The sequence below is a fragment of the Salvelinus sp. IW2-2015 genome, linkage group LG22, assembly GCF_002910315.2.
Source record: "Salvelinus sp. IW2-2015 linkage group LG22, ASM291031v2, whole genome shotgun sequence".
Taxonomy (NCBI): domain Eukaryota; kingdom Metazoa; phylum Chordata; class Actinopteri; order Salmoniformes; family Salmonidae; genus Salvelinus; species Salvelinus sp. IW2-2015.
The window spans coordinates 10,243,355-10,255,742 of record NC_036862.1 but is presented as its reverse complement, the minus strand read 5'-3'; the positions used below and the strand labels follow the sequence as shown (position 1 = coordinate 10,255,742).

At 45.7% G+C, this 12,388-nt stretch overlaps 2 protein-coding genes and 1 long non-coding RNA gene across 6 annotated transcripts in view; 1 reads left to right on the top strand and 2 right to left on the bottom strand.

Annotated features, from left to right (window-relative positions):
• Positions 1–2,664: 2,664 nt before the first annotated feature.
• Positions 2,665–4,881, bottom strand: LOC139022777 (GTPase IMAP family member GIMD1). The gene is made up of 2 exons (XM_070433965.1): positions 4,479–4,881; positions 2,665–4,311 (listed from the first exon to the last, which is right to left on the bottom strand). The coding sequence occupies exons 1-2, from the start codon at positions 4,879–4,881 to the stop codon at positions 3,749–3,751; spliced, it is 966 nt and encodes a 321-aa protein (XP_070290066.1). The 3' UTR covers positions 2,665–3,748.
• A 4,284-nt stretch (positions 4,882–9,165) lies between these two features.
• Positions 9,166–9,581, top strand: LOC139022797 (uncharacterized). 2 transcript variants are annotated; one of them, XR_011473839.1, is made up of 3 exons: positions 9,166–9,251; positions 9,406–9,472; positions 9,514–9,581. It is a non-coding gene; the product is annotated as an uncharacterized lncRNA (long non-coding RNA). The 2 variants fall into 2 exon arrangements; XR_011473840.1 differs by having other exon boundaries at positions 9,175–9,251; positions 9,364–9,472.
• Positions 9,582–9,711: 130 nt separating this feature from the next.
• The window catches only part of usp2a (ubiquitin specific peptidase 2a), a 37,080-nt gene continuing 34,403 nt past the window's right edge, over positions 9,712–12,388 (bottom strand). The window contains exons 10-14 of one of the 3 annotated variants that reach the window (XM_070434016.1): positions 11,932–12,035; positions 11,645–11,804; positions 11,165–11,269; positions 10,962–11,082; positions 9,712–9,932 (exon numbers count right to left, since the gene is read on the bottom strand). In XM_070434016.1, the coding sequence (XP_070290117.1) occupies positions 9,746–9,932; positions 10,962–11,082; positions 11,165–11,269; positions 11,645–11,804; positions 11,932–12,035 (677 nt within the window). In that variant the 3' untranslated portion in view covers positions 9,712–9,745. The remainder of the gene's footprint in view (positions 9,933–10,961; positions 11,083–11,164; positions 11,270–11,644; positions 11,805–11,931; positions 12,036–12,388) is intronic. The other 2 variants (XM_070434015.1, XM_070434014.1) reach the window with 2 other exon arrangements.

The window sequence follows — 12,388 nt, the reverse complement described above, 5'->3', positions numbered from 1 at the left end:
ACTTCAAGGAGGAGGGAAGTTGCTCATTCACAGAGACAGCTGGCTCAAAATCATGAAAATAATGGTCAATCAGGTTTGCTGATGGAATGTGTTGAGATATCGTAATATCTCCTTGGATCGGATTCTGCACCAAAAGGTTTCGAAACGTCTTTTTCCCAAGGGGTGCCCCTAACAGATACCCCTCATGAATGACTGCGTTGCAGCTAGCGTTAGGTGAAGACAGTGTAGTCAGTCCATCAGTGGGAGTAACCGATCCATAAAGTCTGCTCCATGTAGCAGGGGTTCAGATTCAAGACTGGTAACATACACAGGGTGAACGAGCGATACGAGTGACTCTCAATGTGAGATGCGAGGTAGTCTGAGTGAAACCTCAAAATGTAGTGTCGCATCGTTCCACTTTCAACCAACGTTTAGTTGGCTTCAAAACCCTTTTGAGATCATCGAGCAATGTTTGAGAGATGAGCGATATTGTCGCGCCGAATCAATTAGCGCATGACAAGTTAAGCAGTCCTCCAGGACTGTTTCCAGGTTTGGCCGTTTAGAGTTGTGTTTGGTGAACATATTCCCCACAAAGTGGAATGGTTGTTCGCAACGACGTCATGTGCCATTTCTGTTAAAGGTGAAAGCAGATCGACTTTTCTGATTTTGAGTGGGCTTGGCTTTAGAGAAGCTTTTAACCTTTTTCTTTGCAACCTTTATATCAGAGTCAATAGACAAAGCATGTGGGCTTGTTTCTCGATCGAGCGGGCCCTTGATAGGGTCTCGAGTGAGAGCAGGAGAAATTCGATTTTTAACTTCCTTGCTAAGGGTGTTCATTCCTGCGGACCTGGTGTCCGGCAATTCCCCGTCTAGTCCTTGTGACTTATCTTTTACCCTTTTCGAAAATAATTCTCGCTTTAGTTCTTCACGTAGTGGAACTTCTAGAGAACATTGGTCTACGTTTTGATCGTCCTTTAACCCTTAGTTAACCTTGTGCTCTGACACTATGTGTGGGTTGGTTGCAGGAACGTAGCGAACAGGTCAATTGTAGCGGTAGTCGTTTCGATGGCGACATATTTTACAGTCAACCGCGGTGGTTATTGGATTTGTGGTTTCGTGGTAGAAACCGTTGTTGTGCGTCATCTCTCAATGCTCCAATACCTGATAATGCACCCTCTAACTGGCGTGAGTGCTCCTGGTCAAACTTCAAAACCGACTTGTCAGAGCTCTTAGCGTGGCAAGCTTTTGATGCCTCAAAACTGTGCTTGCAAGCTTTCTGAGTTGTAAGATAGGCAAGCCAACGTGGGCTGTAGGACCCAAGTAGGTACTGAAGGTGGGATACATGTTTGACAGAAACATTTGTTTGAATGGTAACAGCTCTTCCATTCCTGTTTCAGTGAGTAGGCCAAAGTAAACTGAACGAAGCCTATGATAGTAAGCTTGGGGGTGTTCATTCCGAGCTTGTTTGACAGTGTTAGTCATTGAGCTATCATGTTTGCGAGTTTTTGGCGAGTTTGTCAAGGCGTTCCGCGTAAAGCGGGTGGAGAGGGTTGGCTTCATCCTTTGGGGAAATTGGGGCCGAAAGGCCAAGAGGAGAAGCCAAGCTTTGGCTTTGTTGGCGAATAGGCTCATATTACTCAGTGCCAAGAGGAGAAGACTGAGGGACACATGAGGGAGGCAAAGTCTGAAACCTTCTATCGTCTTCACTCCTATGAATACCGGTTGCTTGGTTGGGTAGTCACGCTGTAGCGCATGACCGTTCTGGAATTCCACCAGATTGTACCTAAGGGTGGTATTCTGCTGCATTGCAGAGTCCACTTGAGCGCTTAGACTACTGATTTTGGACACGTGAGTGTCGCACTTGCTACTTTCGGTCTCATACTTATCTGTCATGGTTTGCAGATAGAGGTCGTGAGTACGAGAGATTCAGTGATGAGATTTCCTCCGCTTGCTTAGAAATCAATATTTCCATCTGCCTCACCTGAGTTCTCTCATCATTCATTTGGTCAGCGACTTCAATGAGTTCTGCTGACCTGTCATCCAACTTAGTCATTGTGTAAACTTTACTTAACCTGAAAGTGTTGCTTCATCTAGATTAATATGGAAAGGTTTAAAATGTCTCATTTACTTGGAAGAACCTGAAAAGGTATGTTCGACAATTTAACTTATTAAATTGAATGAGACGATTACATCCAATCAATTGAGATTGGCTGGATTATCATAAGTGTAAACCGTAGTTCAAATGTTAGGGTACATTCACCACTAGGGTCACTTATCCCTAAGGCCGAAGCCACATGGGATTCTCGCGAAGGCGGGACTTCCTTCAGTACTGGGTAGTACTGCAATTTTACTTATTAGTATTATGTCTCATTCTGTGGTACGCTATTAACCAATTTAACACATGGTGATGCCATTATGGAAAGCTGAAACTCTCGCCCATGCAAACCTGCTGATTAGAAAATCCTGTGTAGATTGTATTTTCAACCAGCAATGATCAGGAAATTACAGTGATCACATTTTCTCACACTTTTACAGTGTTAGTTTCATCAGCTGTTGTACAATGTGATACAAAACACAGGAAAAACAATGTTGACTGCACTGTTTGCTGCCAACATTTTTCAAGACTCTTTAACCCTCTGGTGGGTATTACGTTCGGTGTAAATGAAACCTAATGTTTGAGCAGACTAAGCATAGATTTAACTATTTAAGAACTATCAATTCCGTTGAAATTGATAGTAGGTATTTCCTCGTTTACAAGAGAGAATCTACTGTGGCAATTTACTCGACACATTTTATTAATGTAAAGCTTGTGTTGGTTTACTTACTTTTAATTTCCAATGTATTTAATACATTAATAAAAACTTAATACAGTATGATCATTTCTTATCAAAAGGGAAAAAGTAAGTATTCTTGAACTGTCTACATCTAACATTGGTAACTTAATCAAGCCAATCATGATTTAATTCATATAATCTATGTTTTCATTCAAATATTGTCACGCCCTGGCCTTAGTTATCTTTGTTTTCTTTATTATTTTAGTTAAGTCAGGGTGTGACATGGGGGATGTATGTGTTTTGTATTGTCTAGGGGTTTTGTATGTTTATGGGGCAGTGTCTAGTCTAGGTGTATGTATGTCTATGGTTGCCTAGATTGGTTCTCAATTAGAGACAGCTGTCTATCGTTGTCTCTGATTGGGAACCATATTTAGGCAGCCATATTCATTGGGTAGTTCGTAGGTTATTGTCTATGTCTATGTGTAGTGTTTGGTTCAGCACTATTTGTTTATAGCGTCACGTTTGTAGTGTTCTTCGTTTCGCTTAATTAAAAGAAGAATGTATTGTTATCACGCTGCGCCTTGGTCCTCCTCTCTTCCATCATATAATGATCGTGACAAATATAGTCTAATCAAGGAATGTCAAATTACAGCATGGTGATGTCACCATGGAAAGACCAAAACTATATCCCACCAAAACAGACAGAAATATCAGGTGGTCTTTATCAAACAGCTCTTACATTAAAAGCATTATCATAATTTTCACAATTTCACAGTATTATTACAACCTCATGGTGTGGAAATATATATTAAACCACCTTTTTTGGCTGCAGTGGACCTTTACATGATTTGACTGGATACAGAGAAACATAAACATTGTTTTAGATAAGGCCATACAAGAACTTACTTTAAATAATTTCGCGCAAATAACATCAATGTATAATTTAAACATTTTATATAACAGGGTGTTTTCCGCAGAGGTGAATGATCCAGTGTCTACAACTGCTCCACCATCTGCAACAGCTCAATAACCTGGGTTAGATCGGCATTAATATTGTTATCTAAGACGTGGTACCTGTGACCACACTTCCCCAGCAGCCCACGGAGGGGCTCTCCAGTCTCCTCAATGTGCTCCTCAATGGTTCTGCCTCTTAACTCATCACCATAGGTGAAAAGCACCATGGTGCTTCTCCATACCCCCTCACCCAAAACACTCAGGTATTTCTCCACAGCACACCTATCTTTCTCTTTGAAGGAGTCAACAGGTATGGCCAAGAGGAATGTACAAACTACCCCATAGGGGCACAGGGATGCACTCCCTCTCATCTCCAGTCTGACCTTCTTCGGGTTGGACAGACCGTAGAGACTCCAACCGGGAGTGTCCACCACTGTGACCGTCCTCCCTTCCACCTCTCCCTGTCCCACCACACAATGGACTGTTCTTTTGCCACTACCAAACTCTCTTCTGCCAAGAATGGTATTTCCTGCTGAACTCTTCCCAGAAAATCTTCTTCCCAGCAGCACAAGGCCAAACGCAGCTGGCCTACATTTAGATGTCTCTGTCAGAAAAATAAATAAAAACATCTGAATATAGCCTGTGCAGTTATACAATGCTACTAAGTAGCCTAATGTTCTCTATTTGCAATGGTATTCTTTAACCTTTGCCACAAACATGCAATTTTACACCCCAGCTCATCATTGAGCCTTGTGAGAGCAGAGGACTTACCTATGGGTACCACTGCTGTGACCTGCTGATTCTGCCTTGTCCTCATGTCCTGCATGACAAGCATTTCCATGTCCTCTCCCTGCTGTTTCCCTCCTACCATCCTCAAGCTCTCTCTCACCTGGGTGTACAACCTCTCCTGTATTTCCCTTGGACGCATATTTATCTCAACCATCCTATCAATTTTCTCCAACAGCAATTGGACCTTAACCTCGTTGTCCCTGGCTTGGCTGTCCAGAACATGGAACTTGTTCCCACACCTCTCCACAAGCCACAGGAGACTCTTGCCCTTCCCTCGGATGTGTTCCTCAGCGGTGGTTCCTCTTGGTATCTCAGCTCCGTGGGTGAGGAGCACTATAGCTCGCTGCCAGATAGGGGCCTGGATCTGCCTCAGGTGCTCCTCCATGGCCCTCCATTCTCCCTGCCTGAAGTCCCCTATGGCAGAGACCACCAGGAGGATGGCATGGGGCCCCAGGGAACAGAGGGACAGGGCTCACCCCAGCTCCTGTGCCACGCTGCCAGGGGTGCTGCTCCCCACGTACCATCCAGGCGTGTCCACCACAGTCACCTGTCTTCCTGCAACAGTGCCCTTCCTCTTGGAGCTGTGAGTTGTCATTATCCCTGTGTCAAATCCCCTTTTGCCCAAGATGGTGTTCCCCACTGAGCTCTTTCCACTCAGTCTCTCTCCAAGTAAAAGCAGGATCCGCTTTGAAATACATGGGTTTTGACCTAATGGAGTTAAAGAGTTAAACACACCTCAAATGTATTTTATATCTATTCATGCTTTCATTTTATTGAGTAACAACACATGATCTTATTAAGAAATAAGGCCCGAGGAGGTGTGGTATATGGCCAATATACCACAGCTAAAGGCTGTTCTTGGACACAGCCCTTAGCCGTGGTTTATTGGCCAAATATCACAAACCCCCGAGGTGCCTTATTGCTATTAGAAACTGGTTACCAACGTAATTAGAGGAGTAAAAATAAACGTTTTGTCATACCCGTGGTATACGGTCTGATATACCACGGCTTTCATCCAATCAGCATTCAGGGCTTGAACCACCCAGTTTATAATTATAGCTAATGCATGTGTGGCACTATTAATGATACAAGAATAGAATAACAGTCAAAAGACTTACCAAGAGCTGCCATTTGAAGGTGCCACTCTTCATGTTACGATTGAGAAGTGCAGTAGATTGCGACAGCCAAGTCCATGCTCCTGTGACTTACGTTCCGGCGATAACACAACATCTCTTCTCTTCCCTAGCCTGCTACATTGTGAAGAAAGTACCTCCCATTTGCTTCAAAAGTACCCATTGATTAGTATAACAAACTCACCCTATGATAAGTGGTATCGTAGACCAGTCATGCCCAAGGCATTCATAACAGTTCCAAATTACACTTTACAGTTCTTCAGAAGTTGTTCTAGTTAATATGCAACCAACCAGGCGTGTCATACGTGTGTTGATTCAAGCTAATATACACTGTGTACAAAACATTATGAGCACCTGTTCTTTCCATGACATAGACTGACCAGGTGAATCCAGGTGAAAGCCATGATCCCTTATTTATGTCACTTGTTAAATTCACTTCACTCGGTGTAGACGAAGGGAATGGTTATCAGTGTGTATCAGGAATGGTCCACCACCCAAAGGACATCCAGCCAACTTCACACAACTGTGGGAAGCACTGAAGTCAACATGGGCCAGCATCCCTGTGGAACGCTTTCGACACCTTGTAGAGTCCATGCCCCGATGAATTGAGGCTGTTCTGGGCAGGGAGGGGGGAGGGGGGGGGGTTCCTAATGTTTGGTATACTCAGTGTATTTACTGATATACTGTAGACTCAAAGCAAACCAGAGGTAAAAATGTACTTCCCATTATGTCTTTAAGAATGACTCCTCCCAGTATTCTCTGTTGAGTGATGTCATCCATTGTAACCAGGGGGCAAAGTAAGCAGTACTATTCCTGAGTGTTGTACTTACACGGTATCAGCCCTCGGCAGGACAGTGACATCCATAGGCTACAGAAATAGGTCTCAGCTAAGGGAACAACACCTCAGTCCAGGAGGCAAGTCTGGGATTCCCATAAACAAAGTGTTGAATGGCTGGGGGGGGGTTCTCAATACAGGGAAATCATTTTAGAATACATGCCAATCAAGTGGACATACAGCATTGGATGAGCTTGGTGGTTTGTTATTAACACGATCATTTAGCAGACCCTTTTATCCAGAGCAACAGAACTGTTAACCTCGTCCCCAGGCTAATTGTGTATAGCAGCTGAAAGGGGAAGTTAATCAGTGTCTTTGTTTTCGAGCATTGGGAGGAAGTGTTTGGTGAATGAGATTACAGCACGGTCAAAATTGAAAGTGATACACATTCAGTATGTTAACCAAGCGGGAATTTAACCCATAAACCTGGTGTTGTTGGCACTATGCTCTAACCCATAAACCATTGCAACCACGGTCTTCGACCATTTAAAGCCACAACACAGGGTGCCTATATGATGTAGATGATGATAATCAAATATAGGTGAAGATCTGTTTGCTCTATTAGCTGCCCGAATAAAAAGCAAGTTGTTTTATAACGTGAATATTTTAAAATACGTGCACAAGCATCCAGGCTCTGTAAGGGCTATGTGCCTTGGCAGCACAATGTTATTCTCGTGTCTGTAATGAAAAAATATAAAACCCATAACTGACTTAACATAAACACAACACAAAATACGAAACTAAAAGCCACTGTTTTTTAAAATTAATTTATATATATATATAATAAATTCATGTGTTTTGACTGCCACTGTTAAAAAGTATGACTCGTATCACATGTAAGTCACCTGTAAGCATAATTAAGAGCCTTTCTCATTCACCTGTTAAATGAACTGAACACACTAACAGGTCTTTTCAGCACCACTGTATAGTACATTCTCTATATTGCATCGGAATATAAAAATATACAGATATGTTGTTGTTTTTTTAACATTCTTTCCATGTTGTTCAATGGCATGACAATTGATGATGAACAAATCCATACTGACAAGATTGTGATCAATGGTATTACTTCCTACTGGATCGTCCTTTCATTCACAGCACTTTAAAACATCAGTAGCAGCCACACTGAAGAAAATAACATAAGGTACAGGGCATCCTCTGAACACGTAGCACTCTCAAGAGGACAACCTGCCCCCCCCCCACCTTCAGAGAGGAAGATGCAGGACAAGGATAGAAAGAGAGAGAGAGAGAGCAGCAGTGAGAGGACAGAGTAGTACTGTACACAGCTGAACAGAGAAACTGGGATGAGACATTGCAGTGTGTCAGCAGGAGGGGGCACTCAGGTTTGTGTGAGCTGTGTGGTAAGAAGATTGTCTGACGGCTCCATATTGTTCTACTCCAACCCGTCAGCAGGGGGCGACGCAGCAACACAGTTCAGTTAATCTTCCACCGTGATGATGGTGGTAATACCAATACAAAAATCAACAAGAAAATCCAAAACAAAAATTGAAACAATGTCTTTGAATATTGAGGCGATCTCGAACAAGAAGAGAAGAAGGTGCGGTCGGGACGAGAGTTTGGTTTGTTGCAGTGCATAGAGTGACTTCGGAGACGATTGGTTTTTATTGCCTGGAGATGCTCCCCTGTCTTAGCCTAACACACATACTCTCTGAGACACACACGCACCACACAAGCACAGGCACAGGCCGACTACTCCGACCACCCTGCTCTCCAAGAGCAGAGAGAGAGCGATGCGGCAGAGAGAAGAGAGAGTGAGGAGGGCTGAGTTGAACGGCAACTGCAAAGATGACAGATTCCTGTAGTGTTTCCATAGTCTGAGGGTGGAACGTCCAGCAGTAGTAGTGCCTCTCTCTGTTGTGGATGGAGTTGGGGGGGGTATAGCCTCTCTCTGTTGTGGATGGAGTTGGGGAGGGGGAGTAGTAGTCTCTCTCTGTTGTGGATGGAGTTGGGGAGGGGGAGTAGTAGTTCTCTCTCTGTTGTGGATGGAGTTGTGGAGTGTGGAGTAGTAGTCTCTCTCTGTTGTGGAGGAGTTGGGGAGGGGGAGTAGTAGCCTCTTCTTGTTGTGGATGGAGTTGGGAGGGGGGAGTAGTAGCCTCTCTGTTGTGGATGGAGTTGGGGAGTGTGAGTAGTAGTCTCTCTGTGTGTGGATGGAGTTGGGGAGGGGAGTAGTAGGCCTCTCTCTGTTGTGGATGGAGTTGGGGAGTGTGGAGTAGTAGTCTCTCTCTGTTTGGATGGAGTTGAGGAGGGGGAGTAGTAGTCTCTCTGTTGTGGATGGAGTTGGGAGGGGGAGTAGTAGCCTCTCTCTGTTTGGATGGAGTTGGGGAGTGTGAGTAGTAGTCTCTCTCTGTTGTGGATGGAGTTGGGAGGGGGAGTAGTAGCCTCTCTGTTGTGGATGGAGTTGGGGAGTGTGGAGTAGTAGTTTTCTGTTGTGGATGGAGTTGGGAGTTGGATAGTAGTCTCTCTCTGTTGTGGATGGAGTTGGGGAGGGGGAGTAGTAGTCTCTCTGTTGGATGGAGTTGGGGAGTGTGAGTAGTAGTCTCTCTCTGTTGTGGATGGAGTTGGGGAGTTGGAGTAGTAGTCTCTCTCTGTTGTGGATGGAGTTGAGGAGGGGAGTAGAGCCTCTCTGTTGTGGATGGAGTGGGGAGTGTGAGTAGTAGTCTTTCTGTTGTGGATGGAGTGGGGAGTGTGGAGTAGTAGCTCTCTGTTGTGGATGGAGTTGGGGAGGGGGGAGTAGTAGTCTCTCTGTTGTGGATGGAGTTGGGGAGTGTGGAGTAGTAGCCCTCTCTCTGTTGTGGATGGAGTTGGGAGGGGGGAGTAGTAGCCTCTCTCTGTTGTGGATGGAGTGGGGAGGGGGGAGTAGTAGCCTCTCTGTGGGGAGGGGGACTAGTAGTCTCTCTCTGTTGTGGATGGAGTTGGGGAGGGGGAGTAGTAGTCTCTCTGTTGTGGATGGAGTTGGGGAGTAGTAGCCTCTCTCTGTTGTGGATGGAGTTGGGAGGGGAGTAGTAGCCTCTCTCTGTTTGTGGTGGAGCTTGGGGAGTGTGGAGTAGTAGTCTCTCTCTGTTTGTGGATGGAGTTGGGGAGTGTGGAGTAGTAGTCTTCTCTGTTGTGGATGGAGTTGGGGAGTAGTAGCTCTCTCTGTTGTGGAGAGTTGGGGAGTAGTAGGCCTCTCTCTTGTTGGGATGGAGTTGGGGAGGGGGAGTAGTAGCTTCTCTGTTGTGGATGGAGTTGGGAGGGTGAGTTGTAGTCTCTTGTGGATGTGATTAGTCTAAAGGGCCTGGCTTTGCCCCTCCTCCTCCTCCTCCCCTCCTCCTCCTCCTCCCACCGTCGCAGTGCCGTCCACCTCCTCCTCCGGGAGGCCGGTCACATCCGCGAGAGGACAGGCCAGCTCGTAGGAATAGCACGTAGGCGTCACTGCTGCGCACTTGGCGGGAGGACATTGGCGATACTCTGTGAGGGGAGAGAGGAAGAGGGATGCATGTGAAGGAGCTGTAATGTTGTTGACAGTCATAACGGTGCAACGATATTGACAATGTTATTGGAGAAATGCAATTATGTTCCACTATTATGTTCACAAAACCATGAAATGGATGGTGTATTCAGACGGTTGTTTTCTAAACAAAGGTACAGTTTTACGGCAGAGAGTTTTAGAGTAACATGCGTGGGTACTATCATACTGTGCTTAAGCATAGATAAGGTTAAAGGAGGAAAGGGAGGGAAAAAAACAGGAGAAGAGAGAGAATGCATAATGAATGAGAGCGGGAAGCAGGGAAAGAAGACAGGTGGCTGCTAAGAGAGAGAGAGAGAGAGAGAGAGAGAGAGAAGAGAGAGGAGAGAGAGAGGAGAGAGAGAAGAGAGGAGAGAGAGAGAGAGAGAGAGAGAGAGGAGGAGAGAGAGAGAGAGAGAGAGAGAGGCTCTCACGAGGCAATGAGTGGGAGAGAGGTGAGAGAGCGAGGAGAAGAGAGGGGGAGGCGGAGAGAGGGAGGAGGTAGGCTACTGCACACTTGACAGAATTTAGGGGAGGCACTGTTATTAAGAAAGCAAGTAGCTCTGGGTGAATGGTATGTAGCCAGCAAGCAGGACAGACGGACGGACACAGGCTCTTCATGTCCTCTCCCTGACACTCTGCTCTAGCACTCTCAACATGAGACCCAGCAGATCATTTGTTACACAGAGGTCCTACACTGTGGTGGTCCATTCTAAACAACATCCTATTCCCTACTGTATAAAGTGGTGCACTACTGTTGACCAGACTAGTGATAAAAGTAGTGCACTATAAAGGGAATAGGATGCCATTTCAGATGTACCCTGTGTATGGAGTGAGGTGGAAGAGTGCTCGAATGTTCTAAACAGGAGTATTTCCAGTGTTCTAAGATTTCCAGTCGATTCAACGCTAATGAGCTCAGTTCTGAGCAGTATGGTTTGCTAGCAGAGCCTTGTGGGTAGTGTAGTGTCATAAAGGGAGAGGGAAAGACATACCTGGAGTCATTGAACGTGTACCATTCTCCCGAGGTGGGGTTGCGACAGTACGCTGTGTAGTGGCCGCCCATGGTCGTGCCTGAGTGATTGGACACTGCGTACAGGTTATACACTGCATTTACTGTGGGGGAAAGAGAGGAATCAGTAGACTGCCACTGTCGTACCTCGACAGACGATTCTACCCGACAGACGATGGTACTCACTGCTGTTTTCCGAGGCAAACTCCCTGAGGTCCAGTTTCTCCATGGGGAAGTTGACAAATGTGGACAGTTTGCTGGTTCTCCGCGCTTCAGAGAAGCGTTTCAGATCTGGACAAGTAGGTGGGTAAAGGAAAAAGCAGTGTAGGGCGGAAGCGTCCGAAAATACACAGAGACGGGGGCTTCATATGGAACCTTGGGTGGGTTTCATATGAAGGTTCACATACATACATTAACACATAGGCAAGCCTCTTATAGCAACAGAGAGCACTTCTAGGCTGGTCCCAGATTTGTGTGCTTTAGTTGAACCATAACCAACTCCTCGGACTACGACTGTCTCATACATGTTGTGTTGGCTTAAGCAGATTATATACAGATCTGGGACCAGGCGTCAGCCAACTCCTCTCTCCTTTACAACATCTAATAGGATAAGAGTATCATCAGACAAACGCAGCCCAGAAATATGAGCGGCTTGAGAAAGGATACGAAGCACTAAGATCTTGGGGAATTTCTGTACAGTGAACTTCTTTGTGCATCTTCTTCTGGCTTTACACCTGTAGCACGTTGGTTTTTCATCTCCGTCGAGCACGTCCTCTTTGGTGAAGAGACTCATGCAGTCCATCAGACTCACTTCTCCGTAGCCCTTCTTGACACATAGACACACGGCACATTAGGTTACATAAAAAAAAAACGCTGGGACTGTATGTGGGTCTGGTSAACGGTGAATGTACAATACTGCGGGGAGGAAGCTGGTGTGGATTGTCGATACTGACCTTGGCGATGGGTAGAGAGAGATCCCAGAAGGGGTCAAAGACAGTGGAGCAGTAGCCACACGTGCTGCATGTCAACGAGCTCTTCAGCTGACCCACAAACAGGTCTGTGGAGGGCAGGACAGAGAGAGACCATTACTACCCCCTCACACACACACACACACACACACACACACACACACACACACACACACACACACACACACACACAGACACACAGTGCCAGCTAGTGACCACTCTGCAGAGCTGCCCCCAGGGAAAGATTCATGACAATAAATGCCAACCTGCGCACACACGCACTACATCAATCAACAGACTACACATGGAAACACAATTTATTAACAGCACACAGTGTTACTCAACCGCTGTGGGTGTGTTACTCAACCCCTGTGGGTGTGTTACTCAACCCCTGTGGGTGTGTTACTCAACCCCTGTGGGTGTGTTACTCAACCCCTGTGGG

Excerpts from the sequence above, each read along its gene's own strand:
- LOC139022777 (XM_070433965.1), bottom strand. The coding sequence starts at position 4,881 with ATGGAGGAGCACCTGAGGCAGATCCAGGCCCCTATCTGGCAGCGAGCT. Across the intron at positions 4,312-4,478 it reads CACAGCAGTGGTACCCATAG|AGACATCTAAATGTAGGCCA; the intron begins GTAAGTCCTCTG and ends TTTTTCTGACAG.